The following is a 17,236-nucleotide window of genomic DNA, read 5'->3' as shown; positions in this document are numbered from 1 at the left end:
AGGCCTGAGGGGGAGGAGGGAGGGAGAGAGGGGCCTGTGGGAGAATCCCAGAGATGACCAGCAAAGAGGTCAGCATCTGTCAGTGTCATGTCAACGAGTTCAAATTTGAATCAAGAAACAGAGAACAATTGAAAGATTTTAAGTGGTGGGGTTTGGGAAACAGGCTTTTCTCTTTCACCAGAGGAGTCTAGAGGCTGCACATAACCATCCAAAGGCAGGTGGGAGGGATGTGGTCAGCTCCCCAGGGTTTGGCTGTATCTATCCTCAGTTCCCTCCTATCTCCCGGCATCTGGCCCCCACTGTTCCATCCAGCACCCCAGAAGGGTAGTCAGGTTTTGCCAGCAAAGGCAGTCAGTACCCCAAAAATCGGCCTCCTGGTGGCAACTCAACCTGAAAAAGGCTGCACTATGGGAGAAGGAGCTGAGGGATGCGTCTGCAGAGGTCCCCCCCTGAAAGCCACAGCACTGGAAGGAACAGGACAATGGCCACCACCTTCACCTAGTTTCCAGGATGGCCCCCCTGCATCATCTGAAGATGACACCAGACAGCATAGGCTCAACTTATTGCTGGGACAGGGAAGCAAGACACTGTGCTCAGCCACAGCCTCACTCACCACTGGAAGGAGTCCCGGTCCCCAAGGATCTCGCAGACCTCCTCCCGGCAACGACTCTGGTGCTCCGGGTACAGGGCCATGCAATAGAGAAACCAGGAGATGCCACTGGTGGTGGTGTCATGGCCTTCAAACATGAATGTGTCCACTTCAGCCCGCAGATCTGCATCGGATAACTTGATCCCACTTTCATCCTAGGTTAGGGAAGGCATGATGGGACAGCTCAATGTATTTGAGATAGGTATCAAGAAGACATCATAACAGCTGTCAAATGAAGGTCCAAGGGAGAGAAGGAAAACTCCTTTTCAGACTGGGAGTTGAGACCTTCCCCCAGATTCCTATCCCAGGCATGGTTTGGATGCCTCCTACTCCAGGAAACCTTCCCTGATCCCTCTGCCCAAGTGACCTTACCCAGCCCTGACAGTCAATTCTGCTCAGAATGCCACCTGGCAGAGGAAGAGATCTTTGTCACTGTCCACCTCCTGTCTCCTCCACTAGACTATAAGTGTCTGGATGCAAGGCCAGGTCTTTCTCATCTTCCGCACAAGAACTAACCCAGGGTAGGGGTTAGTGAGTTTGTAGAGTGGATGAATAAAGGAAGGAAGAAAGGAAGGAAAGGAAGGAAGGAAAGACTCTTCAGAGTCTTAGAAGGCTAGAATTGGTCTTTAGGACTTCTAACATATGACCCAGGCTTCCTGCTACTACATCTCTCCCCACTGCCACAGCTTCCCATCTATGAGTTTTTTCTGATGTGTGTCATAAGACAAGGAGCAGGTCATATTTGCTGGGGAAAGAGAAGGAAAGTGCTTACCAGCCCCTGCTGCTGTCCAAGGGAGGGGCTTGACCCCTCTGGTACAAGTTCTCGGGTTGGGGTGGCCCACTGCACACTCACTCACCCGAGCCCCCAGAAGAATATCTAGGAAGTCCAGGTGCCTCCGGTTCTGGATCTTCTCCTGCTCTTTCTCATCCTGCAGGGCTGCCTTTCGTTCCCTGATGACCTGGTCTGGGCCAGGAGCAGAGAGTGTCACTGCCTGGGGACCCATTCTCTGCCTGAAGGGGGGCTGAAATTCTGCAATGGCAGAGGTCCCAGATGGGCCTAGAGGAGCTAGACTGGACCCTTGGCTTCCTGTGGTTGGGCCCTGTGGGAAATGCCCACCTGTGTGGTCGTGGGCTTCCTGGCAGGCCCGTAGGAAGCGTCGGCCGTGTGGGGTGAGCCAGTAGATGAAGTCATTATGGTACTGGAAGGACTCGATGCGCTGCTGCATCAGCAGAGTGAGGTCGCTGACCGCCAGGTAGTAGCTATTGTCCCTACACAGTAGAAGAGTGGGCAGGAGTGCTCAGACTATGACCCACAGAGTTGCCTGGGGCAATTCCATTCCAGAATCCAGCCCCAACCACATGCTTCTCACCCTTCCTCTCCCTGCCATTAAGCCTCTCCACCAAAGGAAGAATCTGTCTTCTAACTTTGGGCAAGGCCCAGTTGCCTCCACCTATGCCCAAGCTGGGGCTTCCTAGGGCAGGACCCTATGTCCTCTCAAACCAGGGCCCTAGAGTCCTGCCAACACTCCCCACTGAGCTGGCCTGGGTAGATAGAGACTGTGGTCAGCCCCAAGTACCCCCGGACCTGTGACTGAGACCGCTGTTTCCTTTGCCAAAGGTGCACTTCATGAGTGAGTCCAGCGCCATGTGGCCCACATCACAGAAGATGTCAAAGCTCTTATCCTCACGAGCCTTTTCTTCCCACTTGTCCTGGAGCCCAGAAATGGAAGGTAATGTCAGGGGGTCAGCTGGGCACCCCCACCCCTGTCCTCCAGGACGCACAGCCTATCCTCTCTCCCATGAACCAAGTCCCTGGCCTGGCCTCCATCCTGCTGGAGTGTAGGGGTGCAGGGCAGGTAGGGGCTTCAGGCTAGGGTAGGACCAGGAGGCAGCACATACAGACACTGAGCCAGAGAGCCTACATAAAGGGAAAAGGAGGGCTGAGAGGTGGGGAGCTCCTCAGCACAGCCTGTGTATAAGTCAGGCCTGCAGTGATGCTAGCGAGGAGTTTCCTACGAGGGGAAAGACTAGCCCGGGTAACTTCTAGGGATTACCCATCCCTGAGAGTCAGAGCCTGATCCCTGATCTTTGGCATCCCTTTCAGAGATGAGTTGCTAATGACATTTTAGATAGTTGTGGTAGGCAGAGAATGAGAAGGAAGCACTTTCCAGATATGAAAGACCTTCCTAATATTCTCAGATATAGGTATCCCTCCAGTCTGCTACAGGAGGATCCCTACTGGGGACTCACAGAAGCCTTTTGTTCTAGGAAGAGGGATGCCTGGATTTCCCAGTGGAGACAGGGCCAGAGCTGCCCAACTACTTGGAGCCTCAGCACTTGATCAGAACCCAGCACACAGCAGGTATCAGGCACAGCAGGGCTTGGCACTGCTATTATAAGCAGTACAGGCCTTTGGGGTCTTAGCAATTCTCCTCATGGCCCTGCCCCAGGGAAGCTTGGGGGTGGGGAGGAGGCAACCATAGCCTCCAGGAGCCTGGCACTGGGACCTCACCAGCATGGCGTGCGTGGAGTTGTTGAACACAGCCACGTAGGGTTTCAGCACATCATAGTGGAAGCCAGGTGTGAGCAGCTTGCGGTGCTCATACCACTTGGGCCCATGGAGGACCAGCAGGCCTTTCCCTGGGTAAAAGATGGCAGAGGGGAAGCTGGTCATCTACAAGATCCTGTCCCACACCTGGCAGCTTGGGGCTCCCACCCCAGTCCTCCTTACCCAGACTCCTGTCCCAACAACTCTGCCTTCTAGCCACCCAGTGTTTGCAGCCTCTGATGAAACCAGCCTGGCCCTACCATCACTCCCTCCTCAGGCTTTTGCCCGGCCAGCACCACCAATAAAATCTCCTAGGATCCCACTCCAGGGCCACCTATTCCAGGAAGCTGTTTCTCAGACTCATGTATTTTCCAAAGCCCTTGCTATGCCTGTCCATGGAAGAGGACATACCCAGCAGGAGAAGATGCCTGAGCCCCACTTCCCCAGCCAGCTAGGAGCTATCCTGCCTCTTCCCCTGTGTCCCCACTGAGCAGCTGAGCTTGGGAGGGGCACTTGGGAGCCAGGTGTTCCCATGGATGAGATAAGACTGAGTGGGCACAGGACAGAGAGGGATGGGACAGGGAAGGATCCTGGTAACCCAGCACTAAGGTCAGAGAAAGCAAGTGCCCACTCACCAATCCACTGGAGGAAGAAATCATACACGTCCGCAGCCTTGGGATCTGAAGGAGAAAGAGAAGATCGGGTCATGCAAAAACTAGGAGATACCCAAAAGAGGCTTATTAATCAATAGGATGTGGACCTCAGCTGCCCAGATGTAAGGTGCATACCCCAGGATTCCTCCCCACTTGGAGCTCTGAGCCTTTTGCTCTCAGGAAACCCCACCCTCTCCTGGGAGGCCTCACCTCCTCGGCTATACACAGCCTTGACATAATCAGGCTCATAGATGTTCAGGAAGCCAAGGAACTGTCCAAGCCAGAGTGGGTGGGCATAAGGGAACTGGTGGGCCCAGGACACCACCTTGTCCAGGCTCCCTGTCTTCTGGATCTGAAATAGTTAAAGAAGAGCAAAACATTCAGGGAACACTATCACCAGCCAGGCCTTAAGTCCCTGGGCAGGAAGAGAGGAGGCTGCCCAGAGAGACCCTTGGGGCATCCTCCCCTCCTCCTGCATTCCTCTGCCAGCCAGTCACAGTCCTATATATCTCTGGGCTCAGTCCCCTCTCCAGTCCCAGAGCCACTGCTGTAAGTCTAAGCACACTCTTACTATACGTGGTTTAGCTTAACAATCCCAAACTAGCCAACCTGCTTCCATCTGGTACCTGTCACCAACACTCTGTCTATACTGCTCACAAAAAGCAAATGCTTTTGAGCATTAAACTTTTTCATAGTTTAGAAAGATAGTTTAGAAAGATAATACCAGCTTGCTGTACAATGCAGAAGTCTGCTCGATTCTGCCCCTGCTATGTCATTCAACACATTTGTACTGAGGTCCTACTATAGGCAGGGCACTGTCTAGACGTCCCAGGGGATGGGACAGACATGGTTCTACCCTTTCATTCTATGGGGAACACTGATAATATTCAAGTAAACAACAAGTAGAATGAATACAGACAGTAGTAAGTGTAACAAGGGAACAAACACAGTCTTATGAGAAAGACTAACAGTGCTATGAGAACAGACTAATCTGCTTAGACAGGTAGATCCAGGATGGCCTCTTGTTGGAGAGGACACTCAAGGTGAAAACCAAAGGATAACAAGGAGCCAGCAGTGCAAAGAGTAAGGAAGGAACACTCCCAGTAGAGCAAACAGCAAGCACAAATGCTCTGGGGCAGGGGAAATGTGGTGTCTTCCAGGAGCTGCCCCTCGGTGGGACAGTGGCCTGAGATGAGGTTGGAGAGGTTATCTAGAGGGTGGTGTGTGCTCTTTGGGGGATTTTCTAGCTACATCTACTCAACCAGATGTGCTTTATATAAATGTACTTTTCTGAAACCTGCCTTTTTCATTTAACATATTTTGTCCTTCTTTTCAAACTCATGCATTTAACTGTCCCTCAATATTTTTAGCTATTTCAATTATATGGTATTCCACTATAGTGATGTACCATTATGTACTTATCCATTTTCCCCTATTCAGAGGCAGTCTTTCAGAGATATGCTTAAAACCCTTCAGTGGCCTGCCCATGGGTCTCAGAATAAAGTTTGAGCCCCAGAGTTTGTGACGAGGTATAGTTATAGCTAATTGGGGAGCTGGGATGTGAACTAAGGAAAGCTGACTTCACAGCCTGCAATCTTTGGAGCTTGGAAGATCTGGGCTTGATATTGATTTCCCCTATTTTTAGATGTGTGAATGTGGGCAACATCTTTAGGCTTTCTGAATCTTACTCTTCTCATCTGTAAAATGGGAATGATAACTTACCTTATAGGATTTTTTTGGTATTAATTAAATCATGCAGGGCATGTGTTATTTGTTGAGGTCATGTGGCATTTAAAGCCCTTAACTGATATATTATATGGAAGGACCCGGCACTGGATCCTGCACAAGGTAAGCCCTTGACTTGTAGTTACCTCCCCTTCAAGCCTATCTTTCCCCAATTTCTTCCTCCTCCCTGCATCTCCTGCCATATCCTACTCCCAAATGCCCCCAAACTACACTAAAGAATTCATTCTGAACATGCCCTACGATACTTCCACCCATGGATAAAGGATTAATCCTTGTCCCGAGTCACATGGGAAGTTGAGCTTGAGTTACACCCTCCATCTCCATTCCCTTGGAAACCTGGTAACTGCCTGTGGCGTTCTCTGTTAGTGTCCACTCTAGTATCTGGGGCCACAGGCTCCCACTGCCCAGGAACATCCTGGGATTGGAAAGTGGGGGCCAGATTCCCCAGACCGGCTCCTCTCTAGGGTGGACATCCTTAGGGGTCCATGGGTGCTCTAGTCTCAGTCCTCCCCCACCCCACCTCTTGGTCACTACCTCTCCCCACAAGACTGGGCAGCACTAAGCATGTGCATAAACCCTAACCAGTATCAAGGACACCAAAACTGTATATTCAAAGCTAAAAGATTAGAAATATCTACCAAGAAGAACTAACAACAATTGAGATGAGGCAGCATCTATGAAATAACCATAAAAAATCAGTTTAAGAAAATGGATTAGATTTACACAAACTCCATGGAGCTAAGCACAGAGTCATCAGGAGATAGGAGGGGTATGTAATGGTCCACGGGGTAGAGAGACAATTTCCCCCCCACCCTAGTGACAAATAGGTGACTTCATTCTCTATCCTCCTTTTCAGAGACAAGCGTACTACCACAAATGTGAATGTGAACACATGTGAATGGCTGTGAACACACAACTCAGAAGAGACCCTTGGCTCAACAGAAGGAGCAGAGGGACTTTGGGTGAGATTCACATGGGTCACCATGACTCTCCCAGCCACCACATATTGGCTAAGAAGTGATGGTGAGCCTTGCCCAAAGTCACACAATCCTCAAGTCCAGGTCTTTCAGTTCCAAAGCCTGTGCTATGCCTCCAATACCTCCCTGTCTTCAGCACCGAGGATGAGCTCCAGCCCCAGGAATGACCAGGTTGGAAGGGGAACACAGGGAAGCATCCAAACACCTAAGAAGACAGGAGGACAGGGGCCCAAGAAGTGCCCAAGTCATGGGGATGCAGACATTGGCCCCCACCCTATACGAGCAGTTTTGCTGCCCCAAATTGGGTCCCCCAGGGATTCATTCACACATTCAACAAGTGGGCATGGAGTACCCACTCTCTCTCTTTTTAAAAAAAATGTTTAATGTTTATTTATTTTCGAGAGACAGAGTGCGAGTGGGGGGGGGGGCAGAGAGAGAGGGAGACACAGAATCTGAAGCAGGCTCCAGGCTCTGAGCTATCAGCACAGAGTCTGACACAGGGCTCAAACCCACGAACTATGAGATCATGACCTGAGTTGAAGTCTGGCACTTAACCGACTAAGCCACCCAGGCACCCCGAGTACCCACTCTCAATGCTAGACAACAGGGCTAGTTCCTGGGGGAACAGTAGTGAGCAAGGCAAAGCTCTGACTTCTCCAAACTCACATGCCAAGTGGGGAGAAAGGAAATAAACAGGAATCAAATGCATTAGCAATATAATTTCAGATAGCAGTAACTCCAGGAAGAAAAATAAAGCAAGCTAAGGAGCAAGGCTCCTACTGTAGACAGCGGCTTAGGATGGTCAGGGAAGTCCTCTCTTAGGGGACATTTGAGCAGAGATCAGCAGAAGCACCTTCTAGAAAGCTCCATAGCATTGGGCCACTATCTACTTCTCAAAAGCTGCTTTCCTCAGTTGTCCCCTTCATCCCTCTGCTCCTTGCTCCCAGAAAATTAGCTTTGCTCTACTTCATAAAGGAAACAGAAGCCATCAGATAAGAGGGCCCTAAAACCACAAGATCTGAAGAACTATCTGCTTTGCACCAGCTTCCCTCCTGTTCCAGTAGAGGAGGTGCCCAGGGCCTCCAACCCTCCCTTTGGGCACCTCACCCATCAATCACCCCCTCACTCTCCCACATCACAGACCCCATCCTCTATTGGCTCCTCCCACCTGCATTTAAAACATGCTCAAGTCTCTCTCACTTACAAAACAAAACAAAACCTCCATGGATTCTGCTTCCTCCTCTAGCTAACACCCCCATTTTCCTTCTCCTTTCATAACTTCTCAAAAGAGTTTTCTGGATGTTTCCACTTCCTCCCTCTTCAGCCCTCATCTCTCCAACACTGCTGTTGCTAATGTGACCAACACCCTTCTTGTGGGTGAGCCCAGTGGATTTCCAGCTGCTGTGACACAGTCGATTCCCTCCTCTTTCTTGAACTCTGTCCTGGATGTCTTCCCACCTCTCCCGATGCACCCTCTTGGTAGCTCCTCATCCATTATTTATCAATCAAAGAGTGAGGCTCCCCCTAGATCCAGTCCTGGGCCTCTTCCCATGCTACACCTTCTCCCTGGAGGCTCTCACCTACTCCCATGACTTCCTTTGCCATCTATCTGAGACTACAAAATTGACAGCTCATCCCAGCTTATCTTTCTCCTAATCTCCAGAAACATGACCAGCCATCCCCTGGAAATGTCATGTCTCTGCATGACACCCCCTAGGCCCTCAGACCCAGCATTTTCAAACATCAACACAATATCTGCCCTCTTCACATACCTAGGAATGGAATCACCATCTGCCCTGATACCAGCCAGAAACATGGAATGAAGTCCTCCCCCCTAATTCATAGTAATACAAAAGGGGATGCCCTATGGAGGTTGCCTTTCTCCCCTGCAGGACCCCCAAGTGATTTTTTTCCCTGGAATCAATAAACCAGAACTAAGAGAGCCAGATATAGCAGTTCCTGGGAAACTCTCCAAATCTGGACCCCAAGGCTCCTGTGCCCAGACACTGGAAGGTGCTGTCAGCCTTAAGCCTTTTTGTCTTGGGTCTCAAATCCCCACATTTTTACACTTAGACACAGAAATTCATTCCTCCTGGTTACAGTCCAGTCTTGTGGCTCAAGGAGACCTTTTCTCTCTTTAGGTGACTTTTCTAAATTCGGTTCTTATCCAGCTGTATTAATGCCACAGTTTAACAAAGCTCCCCTTTTCCTAGTGCATACAGGGGACCTCACTGACACCATTACATCTGGCTGTGGAGGAGGTCTTACTGCCAGCTTCTGCCATGCCCTCAATGCCAGGACAGCCTGCTCTACCTCATACTCCTCCCCATGTCACTAATATGTCATTCCACTAACATCTGCTTGGATGGGAGCCTCAGCCCTGTCCTGCTCTTCCTGCCTCCTTTTTGGTCTCTGCCAATCTAGCCACCATCCCAAAGCCAGTGTTCACACAAATCTGAGCTCATCACTTCCTGACTTGAATCCCTTCAATGGTTCCCCATTGCACTCAGAACAAAGCCTTTTGATGTGGCCTACAAGGTCCTATGTGATCTGCACCTGCCCTCTTCCGGCTTCATCCTCTTCCTTCTGTCCTCCCCCTTCAGAACTCCAGAAGTGAACAGCCATGAACATACTAGATCTAGAGAAAGAAGTATTTGTTGAACAAATTAATTTCCTACACACTCGATGCTCTTTCCAGCCGCTGTGCCCCTACACAGGTAGTGTCTTCCACCCTTCCTTCCTCACTTCCATAGGCTGCTGCATCTAGATCTTTTGGGACTCACTTCAGCATCCCCTGCCCAGGCTGGGCACTGTGTTGTGTTATCTGTCTCTCTTACAGACCAGGTCACTCTAAGGCTGGCTCTAATCTCATTGCTTTATCCTCTGCCCTCAGCAGAGGGCAAGGCCCAGAGTTGTTGATCAGATAACACAAGCTGTTTGAGAAAAGAAGAACCTTATCTGACTCCCAAAGACTGGGTTGATTTTGGAGAAAGGAAGAGGATGAAAGAAACCAATGCCTCAGTGTGTTTTGCAGCAAGAATCTCTCCACAGGGGTTTAACAGCTGACATCTGCCCAGCACTTTGCAAAGTATCTATCTATATTTTATCTTTTCTGATCCTCTACTAACCCAACAATGTAAAAATGCTTATCTCCATATTGTTGACGAGGAAAGGGAAGCACAGACAAGAAGCACAGTGAAGGCCCATCAACTGAATAAAAATGAGCCAGGGCCCCAGACTCCAGCCAGGGCCCTTCACTTCACAATACAAGGTCAGGGGCACTGCCCCAGTAATGAGCAAGGCCAGGGAGGAGGACTATGCAGTCCCAGGGGATCACTGTTCCTGGGCTTGGAGCTGGCATTCTCCCCTCTTCCCCCTCACAACAGTCCAGATTCTCCAGCCCCTCCCAACCTCAGACCAACAACATGACATGGCACCTACTATGTGCAAGATCCTCTCTGGGCCCCAGAGTAGAAGAAGGGGGACCCTGGAAGAATAAGACATGATCCCACTTCAAGGGGACACACTGTGAGAATTGAATAGGATGATAGGCAGATGTGTCCAGGGCCTCTAGACTGTAATCAGAGATAAAAAAGGAAAAATGAAGGGGTGCCTGGGTGGCTCAGTTGGTTGGGCATCCGACTTTGGCTCAGGTCATTATGTCATGGTTTGTGAGTTCAAGCCCCACGTTGGACTCTGTGCTGACAGTTCAGACCCTAGAGCCTGCTTCAGATTCTGTATCTCCCTCTGTCTCTGCCCTACCCCCACTTGTGCTCTGTGTCTCTCAAAAATGAATAAATGTTAAAAAAAAATCTTAGGAGCACGTGGGTGGCTCAGTCAGTTAAGCGTCCAACTTCAGCTCAGGTCATGATTTCACAGCTTATGAGTTTGAGCCACGAATCGTATTTTTTAAAAACTTAAAAAAAAAAACTTAAAAAATAAAATAAAGGGAGAAGTTAATCCTGATGGACAGTTCTGCCCCCACCTCCTGCCCTTCCTTTCCTACTTCCACAATCACTAGGCTAGGAATCAAACTTGCAGTCACTTTGTATGGAAAGATCATGTCCTGCATGAAAAGGCACAAGTCTTGCACCCAGCCTTGTCTCATTTCCTGAGCTACTATATGGACATAGGCAAATACCTCCCCTTTTCTGAACCTCAATTTCCTCATCTTGGTTTGGAAAAACATCCCTACACTTACCCTCCCATCCCTCAGGCTCACATGTGGATCCAACATAGCAGAGGTGCCAAACCCCAGAGGAATGTAGAGGTGTTAGGCCTGCCATGGTTCCCCAGGAAACCTTTGTAGGCCCAAAAGAACCTCCCCTCCAACACTTGTTCTTTCTTCCTGGTGCCAAGGCCCTCCAGATTCTTGTGTAAGAGCCAAGAAGCCAGAGCTAAGCTGTGCTCCAAGCCCTCTATACATCTCAAGGTGGGGGACAGGGGCATTTGGGGGGAGGAGGGCATCCAGCTCTGACATGAGATAGGGGAGCAAGTCCCTGGGCTAGGGAGGCCTACGGGCCTAGGGCAAGCCTAGCTTTGGTGGAGGCAAATAGAAGTGGAAGGAAGTGAGAGGCAAGGGATTGAAGGTCTCCCTAAATGCCTTTCACACCTCCATTAGGGTTGACCTTCCCATGACCTCCTTCTGTACTCAGCAAAGCCTCTCCTTAACCCACTGGTCTCACTACTTGTCTTCTCCATCACTGTCTCCTCTATCAAAACCCTCCCTATTCCCCAACATTCACTGTTTGTTCATTCAGTGATGTCCACTCTGTGCCAGGCTTTGTGATGGATCCTGAGGGTACAGAAATGAATCAGAGTAGGGGCGCCTGGGTGGCGCAGTCGGTTAAGCGTCCGACTTCAGCCAGGTCACGATCTCGCGGTCCGTGAGTTCGAGCCCCGCATCGGGCTCTGGGCTGATGGCTCAGAGCCTGGAGCCTGTTTCTGATTCTGTGTCTCCCTCTCTCTCTGCCCCTCCCCCGTTCATGCTCTGTCTCTCTCTGTCCCAAAAATAAATAAACGTTGAAAAAAATTTTTTTAAAAAATTAAAAAAAAAAAAGAAAAAGAAATGAATCAGAGTAGATCTCCATCTTCCAGCAGTCATGGTCTGGTGGGCAAGATGAACAAGAAAACAGAAAACGACAACCCAATGGGACAATGATATAGAGATACAGAGCAATGATATAGAGATACAGAGCACACGCTGATGCAAAATCCTGTTTAGGCATCCCACTCAACCTGGGGCAAGAAAGGCCCTGGTGTCTGTTTTCCCTCTAGACAGCAGGCTCTTTGAGAGTAGGGCCTGGGTCTGATTCAGCTTCCCAACCTATCCTGTCCTTTCCTGGGTTTCTCCAGGATGTATGTAGGTTACTAAGCCATCCTGAGAGGGTAGTTATTTGTAGGGGAAAGGTTAAGTCTGGACAGTCCTTACCTGGAGGTCAAGCTCATTCCCAGAATCATGGAGGAGAGGCAATCCCTAACACAGTGAAAAGGAAATGGGTATTCAGGAGGCAGGAGCCTTAATCTCTGGCATTTATACCTGAGTTCCCAAACCTGGATGCACAACAACAAACACTTGGAGAGGCTTTTAAATTCAGCCTCTTCTCCTAAATATATAAATTCCTACATATCGACAACAACTACAACAAAACAACCAACCAACAAACAGACTACAATCCAATTTAAAAATGGGCAGAGGACCTGTGCAGACATTTTTCCAAAGAAAACATACAGATGGCCAACAGACACATGAAATGATGTTCAACAACACTCCTCATCAGGGAAATGCAAATCAAAATCACAATGAGAAATCACCTCACACCTCTCAGAATGGCTAATGTCAAAAGAGAGGAAATAGTAACTCTTGGCAAGGATGTAGAGAAAAGGGATCCCTCATGCACTGTTAGTGGGAACGTATGTTGGTACAGTCACTATGGAAAACAGTTTGGAGATTCCTTAAAAAAATAAAAATAGAAGTACTGTACAATTTAGTAATTGCACTTCTGGATATTTACCAAAGGAAAACGAAAACACTAATTCAAAAAGATACATGACCCCAATGTTTATTGCAGCATTATTTACAATGGCCAGGACATAGAAGCAACCCAAGTGTCCATTAATAGATGAATGGATAAAGAAGATATATATATATATATATATATATATATATATATATATATATATATATAATGGAATATTACTCAGCCATAAAAAAGAATGAAATCTTGCCATTCATGACAATATGGATGGACTTAGAAAGTATTATGCTAAGTGAAATGAGTCAGAAAGAGATAAACACATACCATATTATTTCACCATTTGGAATCTAAAAAACAAAACAAACAAATGGCAACAAAAAGAGAAATTAACTCATAACAATAGAGAAAAAAATAATGGTTTCCAAAGGGAAGAGGAGTGAAGGGATGAGCAAAATAGGTGAGGGGCATTAAGAGGTACAAACTTCAGTTATAAAATAAGTAAGTCATGGAATTAAAAGTACAGCATAGGGAATATACTCAATAATACTGTAATAACTTCATATGGTAAAAGATGGGAACTATACTTCTTTTTTTTAAATTTAACTTAATGAAGGAAATTCTGCCATATTCAACAACATGGATAAACCTGGTGAAAAAAAAAGTTTAATTAAGATAAATAAATAGGCATCAAAATTGGCAAAGATGAAGTTAAGCTTTCACTTTTTGCAGATGACATGATATTATACATGGAAAATCCGATAGACTCCACCAAAAGTCTGCTAGAACTGATACATGAATTCAGCAAAGTCGCAGGATACAAAATCAATGTACAGAAATCAGTTGCATTCTTATACACTAACAATGAAGCAACAGAAAGACAAATAAAGAAACTGATCCCATTCACAATTGCACCAAGAAGCATAAAATACCTAGGAATAAATCTAACCAAAGATGTACAGGATCTGTATGCTGAAAACTATAGAAAGCTTATGAAGGAAATTGAAGAAGATATAAAGAAACGGAAAGACATTCCCTGCTCATGGACTGGAAGAATAAATATTGTCAAAATGTCAATACTACCCAAAGCTATCTACACATTCAATGCAATCCCAATCAAAATTGCACCAGCATTTTTCTCGAAGCTAGAACGAGCGATCCTAAAATTCATATGGAACCACAAAAGGCCCCGAATAGCCAAAGTAATTTTGAAAAAGAAGAAGACCAAAGCAGGAGGCATCACAATCCCAGACTTTAGCCTCTACTACAAAGCTGTCATCATCAAGACAGCATGGTATTGGCACAAAAACAGACACATAGACCAATGGAATAGAATAGAAACCCCAGAACTAGACCCACAAACGTATGGCCAACTCATCTTTGACAAAGCAGGAAAGAACATCCAATGGAAAAAAGACAGTCTCTTTAACAAATGGTGCTGGGAGAAGTGGACAGCAACATGCAGAAGGATGAAACTAGACCACTTTCTTACACCATTTACAAAAACAAACTCAAAATGGATAAAGGACCTGAATGTGAGACAGGAAACCATCAAAACCCTAGAGGAGAAAGCAGGAAAAGACCTCTCTGACCTCAGCCACAGCAATTTCTTACTTGACACAACCCCAAAGGCAAGGGAATTAAAAGCAAAAATGAACTATTGGGACCTCATGAAGATAAAAAGCTTCTGCACAGCAAAGGAAACAATCACCCAAACTAAAAGGCAACCAACGGAATGGGAAAAGATATTTGCAAATGGCATATCAGACAAAGGGCTAGTATCCAAAATCTATAAAGAGCTCACCAAACTCCACATCCGAAAAACAAATAATCCAGTGAAGAAATGGGCAGAAAACATGAATAGACACTTCTCTAAAGAAGACATCCAGATGGCCAACAAGCACATGAAAAGATGCTCAACGTCGCTCTTCATCAGGGAAGTACAAATCAAAACCACACTCAGATATCACCTCACGCCAGTATAGATGCTGGAGAGGATGTGGAGAAATGGGAACCCTCCTGCACTGTTCATGGGAATGCAAACTGGTACAGCTGCTCTGGAAAACAGTGTGGAGGTTCCTCAAAAAATTAAAAATAGACCTACCCTATGACCCAGCAATAGCACTGCTAGGAATTTACTCAAGTGCATAGAGGCACTTGTACCCCAATGTTTATAGCAGCACTCTCAACAATAGCCAAATTATGGAAAGAGCCTAAATGTCCATCAACTGACGAGTGGATAAAGAAATTGTGGTTTATATACACAATGGAATACTATGTGCCAATGAGAAAGAATGAAATATGGCCTTTTGTAGCAACGTGGACGGAACTGGAGAGTGTTATGCTAAGTGAAATAAGTCATACAGAGAAAGAGAGATACCATATGTGTTCACTCTTATGTGGATCCTGAGAAACTTAACAGAAGTCCATGGGGGAGGGGAAGGAAAAAAAAAAAAGAGGTTAGAGAGGGAGAGAGCCAAAGCATAAGAGACTCTTAAAAACTGAGAACAAACTGAGGGTAGATGGGGGGTGGGAGGGAGGGGAGAGTGGGTGATGGGTATTGAAGAGGGCACCTTTTGGGATGAGCACTGGGTATTGTATGGAAACCAATTTGACAATAAATTTCATATTAAGAAAATTAAAAATGGAAAAAATAATAAAAAAATAAAATTAAATAAATTCAGACCACCAGTTCAAATATGCTAATTAGGCTCTCCAGAACCTGGGGGCCAAGGAATCTGCTTCTCCCAGTTGATTCCAATGCAGGTGTCCCTTGCCCTATGTTCAGAAAACTCTGGTCTCAATCTGATGAAGGCAGGGAATGTTCCTAACAATAGGTGCTAAGGTGGTCCCCAGCACCCTGAGGTAACTGGGGAGGACAAGCCAGGATTTGGACCCAGGAAGATGCCATGGCTCCAAGTTAGCCCATAGACATGACAGAGAGAACCCCATCTTTGGGTGCACCAATCACTTAGATGCTCCAGGGTAGAGGGGTCTCTCCAGGATTGCTCCAGGAGATGCTCTCTAGAAGCAACAGACTCATCTCTGCTTTCACTTTTAATTTCTTAAAAATGGAAATCTTTACACTGCACAGAACAAAGAGGATGGTGCTTAAGCTCTAAACAAGATAGCCTACTTCTTCTGGACTTTGTAGGTGGTTTTCCCCAATGCTATCACTGAGCCCTTAGCAGAGTTTTACCAGAATCTTGAGCCTGAGAATGATGAGGAGTCTGTGGCCCATTTGGGTTCCAACACTGAAGTGTTCCCACTCCCAAGGCTGGGTCAGAAGGCAGAGGTGACAGGAGGAGTCAGTGGGGAAGCTGAATGGAAACCGTGGCTCCAAGGACATTAACCCCCTGCCCAAGCATAGGGGCTCCCTCCATAGCCGCTGGGGGGTTAGGCTGTATTCTCTGAAGGAAAGGAGGCTGTTTCCTTTTTCCAACCCCACATACCTCGAGGGCACGTACCTCGAGGGCATGCCCCACGTACCTCGAGGGCATGCCCGAAGAGCCAGTGGGTGGGGGGTCCTGGGAAACTATCCATAGCCCTGGCCAGCATCTGCCTCCGCAGCAGCAGACGAATGAGCTTGAGGAAGCCTAAGACCAAGATCAATCCAGATGCCCACAGGCCCAGGTGGGAGAGATTCAAGGAGAGCAAGACGGAAAGCATGGCTACAGCTACAGTCACCAAGGCTCTGGCCTCCTTCCTGCAACCCTGGGGTTCCCTTATACTGCACACATGGCACCCTGCCAGCCCCCACCCCCAGCCACACCCTACAGCCAACAGCAGCACAGGCTGGGCTGAGCTCCAAAGGGCAGAGACAGCAGCCCCAGAAGTCACAGGCAACAGAGAGACAGCCTGGCTGACTCCTCCCAAAACTCAGCTGAAGAGAAACCAGGCAATGTGTATACCTCCTTGGCTTCTTGGAGGAGAAAACAAAAGGCAATTCTGGGTATAATCATCAGCATAATAATGACTTCTTTTCACACAAGCACTTTGTATGTTTTGGGAATTTTCTATACACTATCTCATTTAACCCAAACAAGGAGGTCATAGTTACTCACTCTTTATACGCATTTGCCAGATAATGAAACTAAGGTTCAGCTTGCTTGCTTGTGCTTTCTCACAAGAAAGCTTCACTGTCTTCTTCAGGATGGACCTCTGAGAGGCCTTGCATTCATGCCAGGCTCATAATGCTTTGAGTCTTTTTTTTTTTTTTTTTTTTTTTTTGTGAGGGATCTTCAGGAACAAGGTTCTAGCCCCAGAAGGGAGATCCTAGGTCAGAAAAAGGCCAACTCTACTCCCAAGATCCTAGTACAAACTTGACACTTAAGACCATAGAGTATTACACTTCGAGGGCAATGAGGAAGGTCATGAAATCTAATTACTCCTGGATTGATGGACCAAGTCTCTTAGGACCAGAGAGGGGCAGGGAATTGTGCAAGGTCTCACAGTAAGGCAATGGCAACTCTCAGTTCCCCAGGCCAGGGTTCTGTTGAAGAACAAGCTTGTCCCAGGCCCCAGACTTGCATGTGGAGAGTCTGCTGTTTCTCCCTCCACTCTAGGGTTGGAATACTCAGTATCCCTGTGCAGATGTTTCAGATGAAGAGACTTGCATCAGGCTCCTTTCAGAGGGGTAGGCAATGTTAAGAAATCAAACAAGGTATAAAGTGGCAGCCAGAGACTAG

At 47.5% G+C, this 17,236-nt stretch overlaps 1 protein-coding gene across 6 annotated transcripts in view; it reads right to left on the bottom strand.

The window, feature by feature from the left end:
* The window catches only part of CYP4B1 (cytochrome P450 family 4 subfamily B member 1), a 63,193-nt gene that overhangs the window by 3,593 nt on the left and 42,364 nt on the right, over positions 1-17,236 (bottom strand). For 4 of the 6 annotated variants that reach the window (XM_025931489.2, XM_086716871.1, XM_086716869.1 and 1 more), the window contains exons 1-8: positions 16,038-16,260; positions 4,061-4,202; positions 3,833-3,877; positions 3,162-3,289; positions 2,235-2,359; positions 1,767-1,918; positions 1,507-1,613; positions 614-804 (exon numbers count right to left, since the gene is read on the bottom strand). In XM_025931489.2, the coding sequence (XP_025787274.2) occupies positions 614-804; positions 1,507-1,613; positions 1,767-1,918; positions 2,235-2,359; positions 3,162-3,289; positions 3,833-3,877; positions 4,061-4,202; positions 16,038-16,217 (1,070 nt within the window). In that variant the 5' untranslated portion in view covers positions 16,218-16,260. The other 2 variants (XM_086716872.1, XM_086716870.1) reach the window with 2 other exon arrangements.

The sequence above is a fragment of the Puma concolor genome, chromosome C1 (assembly GCF_028749965.1).
Source record: "Puma concolor isolate L17-30 chromosome C1, mPumCon1.1.hap2, whole genome shotgun sequence".
NCBI classification, from domain to species: Eukaryota; Metazoa; Chordata; class Mammalia; order Carnivora; family Felidae; genus Puma; species Puma concolor.
This window is presented reverse-complemented; position numbering and strand designations above follow the sequence as displayed.